Source organism: Perognathus longimembris, chromosome 6 (genome assembly GCF_023159225.1).
Source record: "Perognathus longimembris pacificus isolate PPM17 chromosome 6, ASM2315922v1, whole genome shotgun sequence".
Taxonomy (NCBI): Eukaryota; Metazoa; Chordata; class Mammalia; order Rodentia; family Heteromyidae; genus Perognathus; species Perognathus longimembris.
Genome location: NC_063166.1, coordinates 7,782,237 through 7,802,903, shown reverse-complemented (window position 1 = coordinate 7,802,903; position 20,667 = coordinate 7,782,237). Strand labels below are relative to the sequence as shown.

The following is a 20,667-nucleotide window of genomic DNA, read 5'->3' as shown; positions in this document are numbered from 1 at the left end:
CAGGAGGCTAAGATCTGAGGATCACAGTTCAAAGCCAGCCTGGGCAGTTAAGTCCGTGAGACTCTTATCTCCAATTAACTACCAGAAAACCAGAAGCAAAGCTGTGGCTCAAAGTGGTAGAGTTGGGCTAGTGTTGGGCAGAAAAGCTCAAGGACAGTGCCTAGGCCCTGAATTCAAGCCCCATAACTGACAACAACAAAAAAGATAACCAAAATAAAGTTGAGTAAAATTCTACTTAACGGGCTGGGGATATGGCCTAGTGGCAAGAGTGCTTGCCCCGTATACATGAGGCCCTGGGTTCAATTCCCCAGCACCACATATATAGAAAATGGCCAGGGGGCTGGGGATATAGCCTAGTGGCAAGAGTGCCTGCCTCGGATACACGAGGCCCTAGGTTCGACTCCCCAGCACCACATATGCAGAAAACGGCCAGAAGCGGCGCTGTGGCTCAAGTGGCAGAGTGCTAGCCTTGAGCGGGAAGAAGCCAGGGACAGTGCTCAGGCCCTGAGTCCAAGGCCCAGGACTGGCCAAAAAAAAAAAAAAAAAAAAAAAAAAATTCTACTTAACAAGAGAAATTTTAAATTTTAGAATCTTTACTGATAAATAGTATTATCTGAACTAAAAGATCATCCATTGCCAGTTCGAGAAATATCAACTGAGGGCTGAGAATATGACCTAGCGGTAGAGTACTTGCCTCGCATACATAAAGCCTTGAGTTTAATTCCTCAGCACCACATATTCAGAAAAAGCCAGAAGTGGTGCTGTGGCTCAAGTGGTAGAGTGCTGGCCTTGAGCAAAAAATCCAGGGACAGTGCTCAGGCCCTGAGTCCAAGGCCCAGGACTGGCAAAAAAAAAAAAAAAAAAAAAAAAAGAAAGAAAGAAAGAAAGAAATATATCAACTGAGCCTGTGGCTCATGCCTGTAATCCTAGCTACTCAGGAGACTGAGATCAGAGGATCAAGGTTGGAAGCCATCTGGGGCAGCAAAGTCCATGAGACTCTTATCTCCATTTAACCAGCAGAAAATGGGGAAGTGGTGCTGTGGCTCAAGTGGCAGAGCTGTAGCCTTGAGCTGAAGAGCTGAGGGACAGCGCTCAGGCCCAGAGTTCAAACCCCACAAAATAAATAAATAAATAAATAAATAAATAAATAAACACCCCCCCCCCCAACACACAATTCAAAGGTAGCAAGGCTATGTCACAGAAACAAAATAAAAACAAAAGAGCCAAAGGCCTCACTTAATGGTAGAGCACTTGCCTAGAATATGTGAGGCCCAGGGTTCATTCCCCAGTACAAAAAAAAACTTCACATTTTTTGGTAAGCAAATATTACACAATTTTTGGCACCATCAAATGCAGAGTAAACATTCATAATCTTAGCTAAATGTAAATGCTTCAGCATAAAAATCATTAAGACAAAATACTAAGAAAAAATAACAAATGTTATTCCCAAATCCTTATATTGCAAATTCCTTTCTTCCTTTTAATTTCCAAGTGTCTTAGAAGTCAAAAGCTTCTAATGTTAATATGGTTTTCTTTATTTCCAATCATATACTATGGGAGACAGTGGAGCTGTCCAAGACAGCTTGCAAAATTATCTTGAAGAGAACTTTTTACATAAAAATTACTCATAAATTCACTCTCTAACCTAAAATAAGCTCACTAGTCTACAATCTTCCACAACTTTACAATTCTCCCCTTATTCCATTCTGTAAAACTGGTGAGCTACCTACTACAGTATGAAATGTCCCACACAATGCTAAAGGCAGCTGAAAACTCTGATTTAAATCTCTTTTCCTCAGTGAACTTCGCTGGTTGGTTATTTGCCTTTTTTTGGCATGAGTTCTCCATATTCTCCAGCCACTGAAAACAATTAAGCAAAACCCTAGAAGGTTCACAGACAGATTCCCGTCTGTATCCCAACCACAGTGTACCCTCCCCACCGAAAGTGAAAATGCCGGAGGATAGGGCTCCCGGGCCAGCACTTGTCAGGTACCACAGGGGTTCCAAGACCAAACCAGCACATTACACAGGCACACCGTAAATCATCGTCACAACACCAGAGACATCCAGGGGTTTGGTGCATCCAGACCGACACTGTATCCTTCACACAAGAACAAAATCAAACCAAAATGGGTTTCACCGTTTTGAAAGCGGACCTGAAAGTGGAATTCAAAGCAATGAAAGGTGTTAGTGGATTCAAGATTCCTCGAAGGCAGAAAGGGCTTTCTGGAATTTCCTACTTTTAGGGACAAAAGAACTCACAATTTCAACACACAATTCTCCCAACAAAGGATTCCTTTCCTACCCTCCCACCTCAGCCCTCACTTTCCCGTCCTCACCCCTTTCACTCACCACGGCTCCTCGGGCACCCGGGGCCCCTGCACTGGACCTCCGCTACCGCACCGGCGCCCTGACCCACGCAGACCCGAGCATCTCGTGGGCCGGACGCACGTTCGGCTACCCCCGTTCTGCGTCCATCCGGACAGCCCCAGCTCCCCTCCCCGTCCCCACTCCCCGTCCCACCCTTCAGATCCCGGGGTCCATCCCTTCCTGCCCGCAGCCCGGTCCTTTTCACCTCACTAGTTTCTACCCCAGTATCGGTGTGGAGCCCCTCCTACGAACACGAACGCCCCGTTTCCCGGCCCCGGATCGCCATCACTTCTCCAGCCCTCACTCCGTGGGCTCCTTTCAGCCTTTCTGGTCCCAGAACTGCCCCACGAACGCCCATGCCTCTCACCTCCCGCTCCCCGGGCCCTTCCTCCGAGCCATTTCCGACTCCCCCGGGCTCGGGTCCCGCGTCCCGGGCGCCCCTCCCAGCTCCCCGGGACCCACACCCATCCTCACCGCTCCCGGAGGCGCCGGTCTCCCACCCCGGCGGCGGTGCCGGCCCGCGCGCCCGCCCCGCACTAGTTCTCACCCTCGTCACGTCTGGCTCCCGGCCGCCCGCTCCCCGGCTCCCCACGACGACCCCGGCTCTGCCTCCCCGCCCCGCACCGCCAACTCTCACCCGACCCCCGCGAAGCCCCGCTTTCACCCCGACCCCCCGGACCCAGGATCCCAGCCCGCGTCCGTCCCGGACCCTCGCCGCCTCCCGTGCCCGGCTTCCTCGACGCCCGCCCGGCTGCGACCCCCTCACTCTCCGCTCCCCGGCTTCCAGCCCTTTCTCCTCGTGACGCCCCGCATCTCGCTCTCCGCCCGGGCCCTCGAGCCTCCCTTCCCCGGCTCCCCTCAGCGTTTCCCCTCCGAGCCCAGTCGTCGCCCACCCCGCCAAAACACGGCGCGGGCGCCGGGCCCCCGGGCCCCCGCCCCCGGCCCCCGGCCGCCGACCCCGCCCGCGCGCCCCCGGCCCGCCGGCGCCCGGCCCCGCCCCCTGCGCCGCGCCTCCCGCCCGCCCGCCAGGCGCGCGCCGCCTTTGTCGCCCCTCACCCGGTGCGAGGGGATTTTGCTTCTTTAAGGGGAGGGCCAGCGTGCCGGGGACTCCCGTCCCCGCCTCCGGCCGCGCAGGGCGCTCCCCGGCCGCCGCGGCCCCCGGCCCCCGGCCCGCCACCCTCGGAGCTGCCCCAGCGCTGCCCCCCCGCCCCAGCCCTCCGCCCCCTTCCCCGGCCCCCCTCTATTTACCGCCATCATCAGCACGCGCGAGCTGTCACCAGGGCGCGAGACAACCGGGCGCGGCCACGCCCCCTGCACGCCCATTGGTCCGCCTGCAGGAGCCCCGCCCCCGGGCCCGCCCCCTGGGCCCCGCATTGCGCCAACGTCGCGGCGCTGGGCCGCGACCGGGGCACCCGCGCCCTCTCCGCGGGTTCGCGCCGCCGCGGGCGCAAAGTTTAGGGTCCGCCGCGAACGCGCTGCCGACTCGAGCGGGGCGGTCAGGGGCGGCGGCGAACACCGGCGCTGAGGACCGAAGTTTGGTAGAAGCACCGGAGGGTAAACAGGGTTTACAGACAAAGAGGCTCTTAAGGTACCGAGGCCGGGCCGACCCCTCCTCACCCAAGGGCCCGGGACCCTCCCGGGGCCCCCTCCGCCCCCTTCTCCATCCCCGGAACCGCACGGGAATTGTACGTGAGTTCCCCGTGCTCTTCGGCTCGCCGCCAGCCTCTCCCTTCCCCACGGCCCGGGCTAGGGTTTTGTTCTGTGGGCTTCCCTGTCGCTCCGGACGGAGGCCGCCTCCCAGCCCCGGGGTTTCCGGACGCGGCGGCTCCCCGAGGAGCGCTCACGTGCTTCGCTTTTGCCACCCGAGACCCCGGCGGGATCCCGAGGTCCCAGTCCCGAAGTCCCCGGGAAGCAGAGCCGGGGAGGCGGCCCCGGGGACTTGCAGAGCACTGGACGGACACCATCCGGGAAGTGGCCAGCTTTACAAAAGGCTCCTTTCCTAAGCGGTCTCTCGGGCGACTGGCCCTGAATTAATTTATGAGCGGGTGGAGTGTGCTGTAGCACCCCAAGTAAGACAAATGCTGCTCCCATCTGGCTAAGGCAGGTAAAGACTTCACTTTAATAATAATAATACTAATAGTATTTAAAGAAACTGGTAAAACGAACTAAAAATGCATAATCAGCAACAGTGGTTCAAAGCTTCACATATGTAGACATAAAATAGGGGGGAAAGATGCCTAAGAACCAGAGAGAAAAGGGAAACAATACCTGATTGAAAAGATTTCCAAAGGCAGCTGGACGTGTACATTTTTAAGAGGTTACACAGAAAGCAGAGTGGTATGGTTTGGTCAGGATTGGTTCTTTGGTTCAAGAGTTGCCTTAGATTCCTCCATTGCAAGAATTTAGTCCTCCCTTTGCCATAACGTTTTAAAAATTCTAAGGGATTCCTGCATTGTAATAACTCCTTAGTCATCTTCCTTCTCCTTTGCTCCCTAGTCTCCCAAAAAGTCCAGAAAAACACAAAAATCCAGGCTGTCTTCCTCAATATTAGTCCCCTACAAAGTGCCTGAGAGGACTGACAGCAAAGCCATTCAGGGGAAAAGATTCTTGGTTTCGTAAGCACGTTATTAGATCTGTGGTTCTCAACAGCCTGCGTGGGAATCCCTAAGGACCCCTGAGACCCTCTAGGGGGTCCTGAGATCAAAGCTAATTTTCTAGCACTGAGAGTTATTTCCCTTTGTGGATGTCCTGACTTTTGCACTGATGACACAAAAGTACCAGTGGATAAAACTGCTGCTGTTTTGCACAAATCAAGGCAACCAGCCAGCCTCCCCAGCCACTGGGAAACTGTACCACTGTTTCACTTGGTTAAACAGTAAACATTATTTGCTCTAAATATGTTTTAAATGCTATTCCGAGAAAAGGATGGATGGATGCCCACGTGCATGCATAAAGCACTTCCAAGTACACCATTTGTCTTGGGGATAGATAAAGCATGTGGGCAGTTGTTTTGAGCGTGGAGCTAGATTAACAGCCTTCCCCATGGAAGACCATTTTTATTTGAAAGAATGGCTAACAGACAACGGTGATTACTGAGTATCTGGCAGACATTTTCTTCAAAATAAAATTGAGACTGAAGCTTTCAAGCAAAATAATGTTTAAAAACTTGCATTTGCCACATTGAGCATAATAGCTTCCTAATGTTTTCTTAATAAGACCAGTAGTGATATTAACAATTATGATTTTATATTGCTTAATGAGTGTGTCAACATTTAGATCTCTAGTATTATCTAAATGACTAAATGACATGATGCTAAGAAATCACATATCAACAAAACACAGTATGCATAACAAACCACTGAGTACTAGTATAAGAATATGGAGAACCAGATGCAGGTGGCTCACTCCTGTAATCCTAGCTACACTCAGGAGACTGAGATCTGAGGATCACAGTTCAAAGCCAGCCTGGGAAGAAAAGTCCCCTTGAGACTCTTATCTCCAATTAACCATTTAAAAACTGGAAGTGGAGCTGTGAAAAAGTAGTAGGTGGGGGGGGGGGGAGGGCTGGGAATATGGCCTAGTGGCAAGAGTGCTTGCCTCTCCTACACATGAAGCTCTCGGTTCAATTCCCCAGTACCACATATATGGAAAAGGGCCAGAAGGGGCGCTGTGGCTCAGGTGGCAGAGTGCTAGCCTTGAGCGGGAAGAAGCCAGGGACAGTGCTCAGGCCCTGAGTCCAAGGCCCAGGATTGGCCAAAAAAAAAAGTAGTAGAGGGGCTAGGAATATGGCCTAGTGGTAGAGTGCTCGCCTTGCATACATGAAGCCCTGGGTTCCATTCCTCAGCACCACATATATAGAAAAAGCCAAAAGTGGAGCTGTGGCTCAAGTGGTAGAGTGCTAGCCTTGAGCGGGAAGAAGCCAGGGACAGTGCTCAGGCCCTGAGTCCAAGGCCCAGGACTGGCAAAAAAAAAAAAAAAAAAAAAAAGAAACCCCAAAGTAGTAGAGTGCTAGCCTTGAGCAAAAGACCTCAGAGATAGTGCCCAGGCCTTGAGTTCAAGCCTCACAAGCAACCAAAAAAAAAAAAAAAAAAGAATATGGAAAGTTTGGGATTCCACAATGCAACTGACATTTATGAGCTATACTATAAAGGAAATCTGAAGCCAGGTGCCAGTGGCTCATGCCTGTAATCCAACCTATTTAGGAGATTGAGATCTGAGGATCCTGGTTTGAAGCCAGCTGGGCAAGGAAGCCCATGAGACTTCCAGTTAAACACCAAAAAAAAAAAAAAAAAAAAAAGGCCAAAAGTGGTATGAGCTGTGGTTCAAGTGATAAAGCACAAGCATTGAGCAAATGAAGTTGAGGGACACAACCCAGGCTTGAGTTCAAGCTCTAGGATGAACACACACACACAAAAGAGATGGGGGAAGAGACAGAAGAAAGTGAGGCTGATACATGTGAAGAAATGAAGTTGTTGGGGTTTTTTTTGTTCAATTTTTGCCAGTCCTGGGGCTTGAACTCAGGGCCTGAGCACTGTCCCTAACTTCTTTGTGTTCAAGGCTAGCACTCTACCACTTGAGCCACAGCGCCACTTCTGGCATTTTCTATATATGTGGTGCTGAGGAATCAAACCCATGGCTTCATGTATGTGAGGCAAGCACTCTATATTCCCAGCCCTCCCTAGAAAGTAAATTTTTAAAAATGTATTTCCATATTCGAGAGATGGTCCAAAGGACTCCTGTACAATAATTTCTCTGGATTCTATGATGACATTATTTATTAGTAAAAAGTACTCCTAGGTCTGGGAATGTGGCTTAGTGGTACAGTGCTTGCCTAGCATGCATGAAGCCCTGGGTTGGATTCCTCAGTATCACATAAATAGGAAAAGCGGCAAGTGGCACTGTGGCTCAAGTGGTAGAGTCTTAGCCTTTAGTAAAAGAAGCTGAGGGCTAGTTTCCCAGTCCCTGACTTCAAGCCCCAGGCTGGCAAAAAAAAGAAAAGGGGGGGGAACTCTGGCTGGGCACCTATGGCTTATGTCTGTCTTCCTAATTACTCAGGAGGCTAAGATCCCACTGCTCAAAGCCAGCCCAGGAAAGTCCATGAGCAAAGTCTCTCTTGTCTCCATTTAGCTAGCAAAATGACAGAAATACAGAAATAGAGGTATAGCTCAGGTGGTAGAGCCTTGAGAGAGAAAGCTAAGGGGCAGCTCCCAGGCCCTGCGTTCAAATACCAGTACCAGCACAAATCAATCAAATGTGGTAAGGTACACACACGGAGTCCCAGTTACTCTAGTCAGAGGTAGGTTTGTAGTCTGAGGCTGAGCAGTCTGGGCAAAAGCAAGAACCTACCTAAAAACCACCACAGTAAAAAAGGCTGACAGTGCGAGGCACCAGTGGTTCAATACTTATAATCTGTATTTAAGTCCCAGTACAGGTATTATGATGTGCATGCACCCACACCCCTGCAGTATAGTCACACCCCAGCATGAACTAACAAATTCCCTAAGCACAATGCAGTCTCCACAACCTGGGAGGGAAAGGACAGGTGAATTTTGTTGTGGTTTGTCTCAGAGATAGTAAGAAATATAAAGGAATTCCCTAGCCAAGGGCACAAAAAACTGCATGGCCTCCGGAAAGGATGGTGTAAGATCAGAGTGCTGTAAAGGCTGACTTGGGAATGCGCTACCCAAAGGCAGAAACTCATCTGGAGAGCGCACCTTCAAGAAGGCCTCATAGAGCATTAGACACCAAACCCCCCAGGAGAGGCTCCAACTTATAATTATACAGTGGGCTCAACCTTCCCACGTGCCCAGTGGGACCTGCATAACTGACAGCATGTATAGAGTAACTGATGAGGCAAGGCAGGGCGTGGCAAGGGAAAGGCACTGCAGGGAATCAAGGGTCATGCATCTGTATCTACTATGAAGGCCAAATGTCTAGATGACTAGCCTTTTGGTTTCCTACGTACTATACAATCCATCAGTCCATCCACATGTCTGTTACTGTGGTGCTGGGGATTGAACCTGGACAAGCTTATAGACAAGCACTCTACCGCTTGAGCTACATCCACAGCCCTAGCACCTGTATTTGTTTTTTTTTTCCACATATTTTGCTTCTGTATGTGTGTGTGTGTATAATAAAGGTGATGTTTAGAAGGGTTACATAACTCGGGTAAACTACTCTATTTCTTTTTGGACAATACATTCCTTCTCTCACTGTGCAAGCACTTATATTTTTTAAGTTTCAGTTTTTGAGATGTGGAATACATGCATAGGTAGAACCTTTATCTTCTTCCTTTTTTTTGGGGGGGGAGGGTGTTGCTGGTACTGGGGCTTGAACTCACGGTGTCATACTCTGTTTTCTTGCTCACAGCTGGTGCAACTTGAGCAACACCTCCAGCCCAACTTAGGTGGAAATTTTAACCATTCCCCTTGCTCTCCAGAAACTAGAGAGAAAATTTTCAGTAGCCACTTCAACCAGGGAGAAGGAAGGTGTCAGCTTCTAGGTATTTCTCCCGGCTATGCCTGGCATCCATAGATCAGGGAGAAAATGGGGTTGCTTGGCGTTCAATACCAGAGGGAAGCCAGCAGGAGGCAGCAAGGGGACAGGGATAGAGAATCAAGCATCCCAAGGAAAAGGGGAAAGCATGGCTACAACAGGAATAGGTAGGTCTGTGGGTGCAAGAAACAGACAAGATGAGAATAGTGGCCCCTCCTAGCCTTCACCTTCCACCTCAGATTATGCCATTTGCGTGTGTCATCCGGCCATAAACTAACAGAAATCCCCCCATCATCTCTGCATCCTGAGTAACTGAGATTACAGGAGTACACCACAATTAGAAGATGGGTGTTTTATTGTTTATAAGTGGTATCTAAAACATCTCAATTTTTAAAAAGCAAGCAACAACAAAAGCAGGAGGAACCAAGAATAAAAAACACAAATGTGGGCTGGGAATGTGGCCTAGTGGTAGAGTGCTTGCCTGGCATGCATGAAGCCCTGGGTTCGATTCCTCAGTACCAAAGAAATAGAAAAAGCAGAAGTGGTGCTGTGGCTCAAGTGGTAGAGTGCTAGCCTTGAGCAAAAGCAGCTCAAGAACAGTGCCCCAGGTCCTAAGTAAAAGCCTCACTGGCAAAAAAAAAGAAAAAGAAAAAAGAAAAAACCACACAAATGTCCTAAAGTTGGGAAGACAAACTGAGCTTCCTGTTAGCCAAAGCTACAGAGGAAACATGACCAGTACATAACTCCTGTTGCAGAAACTCATGTTGTCCTATACTATGATGGTTACAATGTTCCTAATGCCATCTCTGTATTTCAGATGTTAGCCTGGCTGAACATTATGCAGTAGGAATGGGGGCAGCCAGCAAGGCAGGCCCAACAAGTAGCTCCAAAACTATGAGCCCTGGTGAGCTAAGTGTGGGTCAGTGTTCTGACCCTACATTCTGAGTGCTTAGAGGCCTCAATGCTAAGATGTGGGCAAGGGGTACAGACCAGTCCTTACCAAGCTAATTCCTCAACAAATGCCTTTATAACAGGTAGTGACTCCAAAGAGCGTTATTCCTGGGCAAGTCCAGAGTTCCACATAGCCCACATGCTACTAATTGGAGCCAGCATTCACATCTTTCTTCATCTTTTAGCCGCGGAAGCATTTGCATTTTAACTGGGCCATAGACTACTCATATTAGAAGCTTCACATTCCAGCAACCTCTGCCTTCATTCTTCCTTTCTTCCCCGTGGAACATGGACATGGAGCCAGTGAGTCTGCTGGAATCCTGTGGGTAAGGACAATGTTGGGGGAGGGGGGATGAACAGTAAGACATGTGGACAGCTGGTTCTTGATGAACCTGTAAAATTAAACCTGCCCAGGAGCCACCTGATTCCCTCTGAACTATTAGGGAGAGCAGATGAATTTTACCTAGGAGCAGCTCCGGTCTTTGGTTCAGATTCAGCAGTTAGCCTGTGGCTTCATGTAAGTCACAATGGAAGCAGAAATGTCAGAAAGACAATTCAAAGGACCCAGGCAACATCTTAAGAGGGTCAGTTCACAAAGGACTTCAGCCAACAGTGGGAAGCCACCCCTGGACAAGTGGCAGACAGGTCCTTGAGCGGAGGAGGGGCTTCAGTAGAAAATAGCCCACAAAAATATCATAGAATGATCACTGGAAGCCGAGGCCAAGTCTTCAAGCTGAGGACATAGTTTTTTCGCTCCACTGCGAGGCCAGGACACCGCTGTCCTACCTTTTCCTCCGGCAGCAGGAAAGATCCACGTATCTCCATTCTTCATAATTACTACTCCTCAGAACAGGCCAAATCCAGGAAGGCATAAGGTAAAACATATGTTGGTGGAGGAACTGCATGTGGGAAATGGGAGGAGAGTCCGGGGTCCTGGAACAAACCCCATAGCTGGGAAGCAAAAGGAGAGCAGTCTCCATGTCTGCAAACCCTGGGTTTGCGGGGACCAAACCCAGTGGTGCAGCACCTGCTCCTCTTGGGCAGTACCCCTAGTAAGAGGTCAGTCACTGCTGCCGGTCACTAACGAACCCCAGCCACAGGCACCTGCTGCTGCTTGCGGATCTTGTTGAAGAGTTCCATGTACTGGACCATGGTATCCGCTGGGCCATAGACTCCATCATGTCTGTTCCCAAACACCGCAGGGGCTGCTGGTGTGTGGCTGCCTAGAAAACTCTGGAGGAACTCGAGCAGCAGGCTCCAGCAGTCGCTTGCCACCACACAGGGGCCATATTCCACCTGGGACCAAAAGCACAGAGAGCGAGAGGAAGAGTGTGGGAAAGGACAGCCAAAGACATACACCTCCTATAGAGTGCTGGTCTGCAGGAAATGCTCAAACACACACCAGGGACTGCATGTACCCAGCACCTTCCCACTGCAACTCCAATATTCTCATCCTGGAGCTGTGTGAACCCGCTGCCCTGCCCACAAGCTCCAGAGGCGGACAAAGGCTCCTTCAGATTATCCCCACTGTGCAGAGTGGCAACTCACAGAGCGCTCAAGAAAAGTCTGACAGCAAGGGGAAAATACGGAGGGTAGGAAATGGGTGAGGGGATAAGTACCAAGCAGAGTGAACACACACTTTTTTTTTTTTTGGTGCTGGTCCTGAGGCTTGAACTCTGGGCCTGGGCGCTGTCCTTGAGCTCTTCAGCTCGGGGCTAGCACTTCACCACTTGAGCCACAGTGCCACTTCATTTTCTGGTGGTTCATTGGAGAAAAAGAATCTCATGGGTTTACGGGCTTTCCAGCCTGGGCTGGCTTTGAACTGTCATTTTCAGATCTCAGCCTCCCGAGCAGCTAGGATTACAGGTGCGAGCCACTGCCACCTGGCTTCCCTGAGCTTTTTCACTCAAGGGTATTATTGCTCTACCACTTAAAGCCACAGAACCACTTCCCGTTTTCTGGTGGTTACTTGATGATAAGAGCCTGGGCTTGGGGAGGGGAGAAGGTGGGAGAAAAATGAGGGAGGAGGTAACAAGTTTGATAACAAATGTACACAATGCCTAACATATGAAACTGTAACTCCTCTGTGCATCACTTTGACAACAAATAAATTTAAAAATGTAATAATGAAAAAAAATTCTCCTGGACTTTCCTGACTGGCTTCAAATCACAAACCTCAGATCTCAGCCTCCTGAACAGCTAGGCATGAGTCACTGGCACCTGGCAGATACGCTTCTTCAAGACCAAACATCACTCCCAGTGTAGACCTAGACCTAGGCTCTGTGCTGACCCTAAGAAATTCCAGCCAGTGTGGCAAGAGCCATGGGCTGCGGTAGAGGTCAAAGGGCAGCTATCACAACTTTTCTCATAACCTTCGGGGAGGGGGACAATTTCTCTACAAGGAGAAATAAGAGAACACCTGTGTGTGTGTCTATACGTACACTAGAAGGTTGGAAATGTGAGGACTTGGTGGGTTCCCAAGAGGGGGTCGGGGTTCAGTAAGCCAAGGACTAACACAGGCTAACTAGGATTAGGAAATCTTAGCCCTGGAGGCTAGGCAGAAAGGCCCACTAGGACCCCTTTTCCACTTGGAATTCTTCCCAGACGCTCTTTCCCCAGTGTCTCTTTACAAAATAATGTATACATACATATATTCTGTTTATATTTGCTCTTTTAGATTTCTGTTTTTGAGACAAGGTCTCCTTAGGTAGCCCAGGCTGGCCTTGAACTTACAGTTCTCCAGCCTCCTCCCTCAGAGTGCTAAGATTACAGGTGTACACCATACACCTGGGCTCAGGCCTCTACTAAACACTGCTCCTCCAGGAAGCCTCACAGCACGAGTGATGCTCTCACCAGCTCCAATCCCCACAACCAACTGCCTCTTTTATGATGTTTCTTGGACTAACTTTAAAAATAGTTGTGTTGGCTGGGGATATGGCCTAGTGGCAAGAGAGCTTGCCTCCCATACATGAAGTCCTAGGTTCGATTCCCCAGCACCACATATACAGAAAACGGCCAGAAGGGGCGCTGTGGCTCAAGTGGCAGAGTGCTAGCCTTGAGCAAAAAGAAGCCAGGGACAGTGCTCAGGCCCTGAGTCCAAGGCCCAGGACTGGCAATCAATCAATCAATCAATCAATCAATCAATAAAGCTTTCTAAAAAAAAAAGTTGTGTTTGGGGTTGGGAATATGGCCTAATGGCAAGAGTGCTTGCCTTCCTACACATGAAGCTCTCGGTTCGATTCCCCAGCACCACATATATGGAAAACGGCCAGAAGGGGCGCTGTGGCTCTCAGGTGGCAGAGTGCTAGCCTTGAGTGGGAAGAAGCCAGGGACAGTGCTCAGGCCCTGAGTCCAAGGCCCAGGACTGGCCAAAAAAAAAAAAAAAAAAAAAAAAAAATAGTTGTGTTTATTTTCCTCTTATTAAATGGAAATTTTTAAAGAGCCCTTCAAGTGTGTGCGTGTGTGGTTTTAATCTCACATGGTGCTGCACATATGATAGGACTTTCACTGCTCCCAAGGCCAGCGATCACATTTCCTCTGTCATTTTTACTGTGTGCGTTGTTAGACGCAAAGATAAAGGTATGGCATATGCAAACCCTTGTCGGCCATGAACATGTGTGTGAAAAGGAGAGGTATGTGTTTGCCCCACAATTCTGGAGACTTTTTTAAAAAAACTAAGGAAAGCCATGTGACAGAGGATTGAGAGCCCATCTCCCAGACATTGGTCCCGTGTGTGCTAGTCCCTGGGGGAGCATGCAGGTCCATCTGCACCGGAACTTCTCTGCTCCCTTGACTCTCCCTTCCCTAAGCCATCATCCTAAGCTTTCTATTTGCTGTGAACCTACCTGCTTCCCTCTCCCTCCCTGGGAGATGATTCAGGGAATCCCAGATGCCCAGTGCTGGCAGCACGCCTTGCTCCCAACTCCCCCAGGGTCTTACCTCCACAGAGATGCCCCGGGCGCTGGGCCCCATTGCGACCGTGCCCACCTTCACCAGGAAGTCACAGTACTGGTACCGTGTGCCCCGGGTCTCAATCTTGCTGGCCTTGGCGCTCTGAAAGAAGCCCTTGAGCTTCACCATGAGCACATCAAAGTTGGTGTCGGCGACCAGGCAAGGGCCGTTCTCAAAGAGGGCAAAGCAGCTCAGGGGGCACTCGGAGTTGTGCATCACGTACATCAGCTTCCCAGCCTGACCTGCAAGGGACAGGCGTCCTACTCACCATCAGGACTTTTGTCAACGTAGGGTAGAAGCAAGTGCACAGAACAAGGCCAGAGGGCAATCTAGCATTGTCTTCTCAGTTTGGGAAGAGAGGTCCCCTAAAAAGGATAGCCTTTTCCAGAAAGGAAGAGAGAGAGGGGAGCAGCAGGCCAGGCTGCACTGGCTAAAAATCAACCCTACAGGAAAAGGGGGAGAGGGAAGAAGCTGAGAGTTGACAGATGCTTCATTGGGATGACACAGCTCACATAGACTCCGTACAGTCCTTGACATATTATGGTAATTATTCAATAAGTAAAAATAAGGGGTGGAAATGGAACTCAGGGACAGAGCACTTACTGCCCATGAGTAAGGTCCTGAGTCCCACCCCCAACATCTCGGGGGGAAAATAAAACAACAGCATTTTGGCATTTCCCTATCTACCCTGTCTAATTCCTTCATTTACACCTAGGAAACGTCTCACAGCTCGGGAAAGGGAGTCTGTGACCATGAGGCTGGAGCAGTGTATCACAGCCCAGTTGTGTTAAGTCTTGCCTGCCAGGTCTTAAAGAGGTTACCACCTCATTTTGAAGGCAAAAGTGAACTCCTAGAAAATTTTAAGAAGTCTGGCTGACCTGGGAAGCAAGCAATACACTACAGCAGAGAAAAATCAGGACCTAGGATCTAAAGCTGTGGTTTCAAGCATCAGCTGATTTTTTTTTTTTGGCTGCTGAGTTTTCCCATGCATTTGCTTTTATTATTTTTTCATTTAATGTGCAGTGCTGGGCAAGGAAACTAGAGTAGTGTATGCAAGCTATGGAGAAGGAAGGCTCTGCCACACAGAAGGAGGGTGACATTCTAGCAGAGTAAGACTAGAGCAATGGAAAGAGGAAGAGACGCAGAAGCAGGAACAGGGGGACTGCCCTATGCTAACACGGGGCCCTGGAAAACGGCAGGCTCTGCACAGAATCTCCAGCCTGCATCGTTCATGCCAGCTGCCGATACATACCTCCAAGCTTCATGCAGCAGAGAGCTTGCTTACCAAGCATGAAATCCTGAATTCAAACTCCAGTATTGCCAAAAAATAGTTCAAATCTTAGCTGGATGCCAGTGGCTCATGCCTGTAATCCTAACTACTCAGGAAACTGAGAGTCGAGGACCACAGTTCAAAGCCACCCAAGGTAGGAAAGTACGAGACTCTTATCTCCAATTAACCACAAAAACAGCTAGAAGTAGAGATAACATTGAGAGCACCAAAGTGCCAGTTTCTTTTTGCTCACTCTACCACTTGAGCCACAGTGCCACTTCTGGCTTTTTCTATATATGTGGTGCCAAGGAATTGAACCCAGGGCTTCATGTATATGAGGGTAAGCACTCTACCACTAGGCCATATTCCCAGACCCATGTGCTGGAGGTTTTTTGTAGGGCTTTTTTCTGTCTGTGTTTTTTGTTTGTTTTTTGGGGTGCTGGTCCTGAGCTTTTATGCTCAAGGCTAGTGCTCTACCAATTTGAGCCACAACACCATTTCTGGTTTTTTGTTAGTTAATTGGAGATAAGAGTCTCATGAAAATTCTCCTCCACAGGCTGGCTTTGAACCATGATCCTCAGACCACAGCATCCTGAGTAGCTAGGACTAGAGGCGTGAGCAACCAGTGCCTGGCAGAAATTTCTTTTAATCTTAACAGTTCATATTTGCATAATTGTGTAAAGCAACTAGAACCAGAATTTCTCTTATTTTTTTCCTCTGTCAGTACTAGTGTTTTGCACTTGCTAGCCATACCCCTAGCACTGCGTTTTGTTCTTTTTTGTCTTCTCTTTTAATCAGATCTCAGCCTCCTAAGTAGCTAGGATTACAGGCATGAGCCACTAGTACCTGGCACTTTCCAACCTTATTATAGAAGACTTACAGAGATGAATGAGAAAACTAATTTCTTGGTGACAAGGGCTTGAAGCTGGATCTTCAGATCCCAATGTACTTCCCCCCAAATAGCACCTTGCTATTATTATGTAACAAACTCATGCAGAAGTTCTAAATGTTTCCCATGTGTTGACTTATATGTAAGTACTATATGTCTTTTTTTCTTTTTGTTGCAGTCCTGGAGCTTGAACTCAGAGCCTGAGCACTGTCCATGAGCTCTCGTGCTTAAGGCTACTGCTCTACCACTTAAACCACAGCTCCATTTTGTTTTGTTTTTTTTTTTTGGCCAGTCCTGGGCCTTGGCCTCAGGGCCTGAGCACTGTCCCTGGCTTCTTTTTGCTCAAGGCTAGCCCTCTGCCACTTGAGCCACAGCGCCCCTTCTGGCCATTTTCTGTATATATGGTGCTGGGGAATCGAACCCAGGGCTTCATGTATACGAGGCAAGCACTCTTGCCACTAGGCCATATTCCCAGCCCCTTGGTTTTTTTTTTTGCTTGTTAAATGCAGATAAGAATCTCACGAGCTAGGGATGTGGCCTAGTGGCAAGAGTGTTTGCCTCGTATACATGAAGCCCTGGGTTCAATTCCCCAGCACCACATATACAGAAAACGGCCCTAAGTGGTGCTGTGGCTCAAGTGGCAGAGTGCTAGCCTTGAGCAAAAAGAAGCCAGGAACAATGCTCGGGCCCTGAGTCCAAGGCCCAGGACTGGCAAAAAAATAAAATAAAATAGGGCTGGAGATATAGCCTAGTGGCAAGAGTGCTTGCCTCGTATACATGAGGCCCTGGGTTCAATTCCCCAGCACCACATATACAGAAAACGGCCAGAAGTGGCACTGTGGCTCATGTGGCAGAGTGCTAGCCTTGAGCAAAACAGAAGCCAGGGACAGTGCTCAGGCCCTGAGTCCAAGGCCCAGGACTGGCAAAATAAAATAAAATAAAATAAAATAAAGAATCTCACGAACTTTCCTGGCCAGTCTGGCTTTGAACCTTGAGCCTCAGATCATAGCCTCCTGAGTAGCTAGGATTATAGGCATGAGCAACCGGTGCCAGCTATATGTCTATATTATAGGTGAGACGACAACACCAGGAAAAATCTAGAAATAGATATGTCAAACAGTTTCAAAAAGAATTTATACAGGGGTTGGAAGAATGGAAATCCCAAATAGAATAATGAAGCGAAACAAACAGTACTAACACGGGCCGGGCTCCTGTGGCTCAAGCCTGAAATTCTAGCTACTCAGGAGACTAAGATCTGAGGATCATAGTTCTAAGCCAGCCCAGACAGGAAAGTCCATGAGACTCTTATCTCCAAATAACCATCAGAAAACCTAAAGTGGCACTGTGACTTTAAGTGGGACAGTACCCAGGCCATGAGCTCAAGCCCAATAACAGACAAAAAACAAAAAATGGAACATAGGAATCCCTGCCACCCCTAGGGCTGGAAAGAGAAAGAAAAGGTGTACTGTTATCAGATCCAGGGATGAAGATGCCTAGCAAGAGTCAGAAACAGAGACTGGTCAAAGCTAGACACAGTCCAAAGCAGGGGAGGAATACTATGGTCTTCCTTTCTCCCATCCTCTAATCCCCCACCCACCCCAGTGCTTTCCAATAACCATAGGTAACCACAAGAGGGCTTGGAAAATGTAGTTTTCAGGGGAAGTGCAGAAAACGAAAACATAAGGATATTTCTGGATGTATGTAACATCTGGTTCTGGTGATGGTATCAGGAGGGAATGTCCAAACTGATTAACAACACGGAGACATTAAGTTCAGGAATGGTAGATCTTGCCTATAATCCTAGCTACCCAGTAGGTAGAAAACTCTACTGTTCCAGGGCACTCCAGGCAAAAGTGATTGAGATTCTATTTCAAAAACAAAAGCCAGGGGCTGGGAATATGGCCTAGTGGCAAGAGAGCTTGTCTCACATACATGAAGCCCTGGGTTCGATTCCCCAGCACCACATATACAGAAAACGGCCAGAAGTGGAGCTGTGGCTCAAGTGGCAGAGTGCTAGCCTTGAGCAAAAAGAAGCCAGGGACAGTGCTCAGGCCCTGAGTTCAAGCACCAGGACTGAATAAATAAAAAGGCTAGTGAGTGGCTTAAGGGGTAGAGCATTCACAAAGCATATCAGAAGTCCTCTGTTCAATCCCAGTACCACCACCATCTCCAAGAGAAAGAAAGGAGGAGGGAGAAAAGAGGTATCCATTAATTCATTAAATGTGTATGATTTACAGTTGTGTGTAATGGCACTCACTTTACACTCCAGTACTCAGGAAATGGAGATAGGAAGATCTAAAGTTAGAGGTTAACCAAGGCTATATAATGATGTTAAAGGCAGAGTGAGCTACGCAGTGAAATTCTGTCCCAAAACACCTCAAGTATAACAAGTGGCAGAAGTGTCTGTCTGGGGTTGGGAATATGGCCTAGTGGCAAGAGCACTTGCCTCCTACACATGAAGCTCTCGGTTCAATTCCCCAGCACCACACATATGGAAAACGGCCAGAGGGGGCGCTGTGGCATAGGTGGCAGAGTGCTAGCCTTGAGCGGGAAGAAGCCAGGGACAGTGCTCAGGCCCTGAGTCCAAGCCCCAAGACTGACAACAAAAACAAAACACAACAAAAATGCATGAATTCAGAAATGTCCTACCACGTATTTGAGAATACTAATACTGTCCTAAGCAGAAAAGCAGACATACAAATGGAACTCCAAGCCAGGTTCCAGTCAGCCCCCAGAGCCACCTACTGACCTTGACTGCCCAGAGTGGCAGCAGCTGTATGGTAAGTCTCACAATCCACACAAAATGTTCCTTGCTTTTCTGCCCCAAGCATCTCCAGTTTCCGGGTGAGGAGCTCCACTGTCTGCTGGACACTCTTGCCCTCAGCCACAGGCATCTGGGAAACACTGAAAAGAAGAGCACAAGGTTAACAGGTCCACCCATACACTGGCTAAGGTACTTGCTCTCCCACAAAATGACAGCTCAGCAGGTCCAGAAGTTACCTTAGGCAACACTGTGATCCCACCCCTTAAACCCAAAAAACAGAGGCTGAATATTTCCCACTGAGGCAATACACATCCTACCACACCAAGTGAGTATTGGCAGGTGGACCGACATTCATGTGAAGATGCTAAGTGGCCCACAGGCTGAGCTCCAAATGATGTGGGGTTAGTGAGAAAGGGATTCCTTTGTAATGCTTTCAATTCTACATTCAGATGTCAAGAAGGAGAAAGTTGGAAGTTTGAGGCTAGCTCTTATTCTTACTCACTCTTTGAACTTGAGCTGTACCTGTAATCCTACTCAGGAGGCTGCAATCTGAGGATCACAGTTCAAAGCCAGCCCAGGCAGGAAAGGCAGTGAGACTCATGTCCAATTAATCACCAGAAAACTGGAAGTGGCGCTGTGGCTCAAAGTGGTAGAGCTCTAGCCTTGAGCTAAAGAACTCAGGGACAGCGCCTAGGCCAGAGTTCAAGTCCCATGACTAACCAAAAAAAAAATAATAATAATAATAATTTTTAACAGAACAAAAAATTACTTCCATTGGGGCTAGGAATATGGCTTAGCGGTAAAGTGCTTACCTAGCATGCAGGAAGCCCTGGGTTCAATTCCTCAGCACCACACAAACAGAAAAAGCTGGAAGTGGCGCTGTGGCTCAAAGTGGTAGAGCTCTAGCCTTGAGCAAAAAGAAGCCAGGACAGTGCCCAGGTCCTGAGTCCAGGCCCCAGGACTGGCAAAACAACAACAACTTCCAGTCTTTCCACTTAGAGCGGCAGGTTAATGACTGCCAAGCACCGACTACGTGCTGCAAGGTGTCCTAATACGTTCAGATGAATTAAGTCTTCAAATCTTACGAGCAACCTCTCCCTTTATCCCTTCTCTCCACACACCCTTGTCTATCCCCTTCCCTTCAAATGAACAAATTAGAACCAGGCTGCTCTAAGTGCATGTACTGACCCCTAAGAAGGAACCAGCAAAAATGTAAAAAAATTAAAGAGAAAACAAAAAACACCCTGTATCCCCACGGTCTACCCCTCGCCCCCTCTACTCCGGTCTACAGGTGAGTCCTAGCCCGGAGGTCATCTTTCCAGCCACGTCCCCCTCACTATAAATACTAGGGACACAGGGGTAGAATGATGTACCAGGATAAACGGCCGGAGGTGCCGCGGCACTGAGGGGCTCCTGGGAGAAGACCCTCGCCCCGCCGCCTCCCGGGGGCGTGTCCCCAAGGAGCAGGGCCTGGAGAGGCCGCGGCCCGCTCAAGCTCCGCTCGCAGGCACCACGCGGAGCCGTCGGACCGCTCCGCTCCAGGGGGACGGCGGACCTTGGTCCACTCACGGGACACTCCGGGCTCCGACGCCCCTACACGACCTCCAGCGCCGCCCGACAGAAGCCCCGGCCGTCTTACCACGTGACTCCCATGGCGTCGGCTCGGGAAGAAGGCAGAACCACCCCGCGGGACGCAGAACTCGCCAACGACCCACAACTGGAGAGCGCGGGTAGAAACCGTGGTGCCCGGAGAACACACCGGAAATACGTAAACTCTAAGCGCCCGGGAGCGGCGCCCACAAGAACGGGGCGTGTCCGGTCGCTCCTGTGATGACGACTTCGTTACGTCACATCACGGGCTCCGCCCCCGTTCGACAGGGCACCTAGGTCCAGATTTGTGGAACTCGGAGGACGTGCCAGCCGCTGCCACCACTTAGAGAAGCCGACTTGACAAGTAATGCGCTTATTTGGGAGTTC

The 20,667-nt window shown here is 49.4% G+C and overlaps 2 protein-coding genes across 3 annotated transcripts in view; both read right to left on the bottom strand.

Annotated features, from left to right (window-relative positions):
* Usp49 (ubiquitin specific peptidase 49) overlaps window positions 1-2,394 on the bottom strand; it is a 55,529-nt gene extending 53,135 nt beyond the window's left edge. The window contains exon 1 of the mRNA XM_048347780.1: window positions 2,353-2,394. The gene's annotated coding sequence lies outside the window, so the exon portion shown is untranslated. The remainder of the gene's footprint in view (window positions 1-2,352) is intronic.
* Window positions 2,395-9,528: 7,134 nt separating this feature from the next.
* Window positions 9,529-20,496, bottom strand: Med20 (mediator complex subunit 20). Of its 2 annotated transcripts, none has more exons than XM_048347775.1 (4): window positions 20,330-20,496; window positions 18,676-18,830; window positions 13,756-14,027; window positions 9,529-11,112 (listed from the first exon to the last, which is right to left on the bottom strand). In XM_048347775.1, exons 1-4 carry the CDS (start codon window positions 20,341-20,343, stop codon window positions 10,897-10,899), a joined length of 657 nt encoding a protein of 218 aa, XP_048203732.1. In that variant the 5' UTR covers window positions 20,344-20,496; the 3' UTR covers window positions 9,529-10,896. The 2 variants fall into 2 exon arrangements, with proteins under 2 accessions (XP_048203732.1, XP_048203733.1); XM_048347776.1 differs by having other exon boundaries at window positions 13,756-14,009; window positions 20,330-20,477.
* Between the last annotated feature and the right edge of the window lie 171 nt (window positions 20,497-20,667).

What these genes read in the sequence shown, in the direction of transcription:
- Med20 (XM_048347775.1), bottom strand. An exon ending in TGCCACTCTGGGCAGTCAAG is followed by an intron (nt 14,028 to 18,675) that starts GTCAGTAGGTGG and finishes GATGGTGAGTAG; the next exon opens with GACGCCTGTCCCTTGCAGGT. An exon ending in CCCGGGGCATCTCTGTGGAG is followed by an intron (nt 11,113 to 13,755) that starts GTAAGACCCTGG and finishes TTTTGGTCCCAG; the next exon opens with GTGGAATATGGCCCCTGTGT.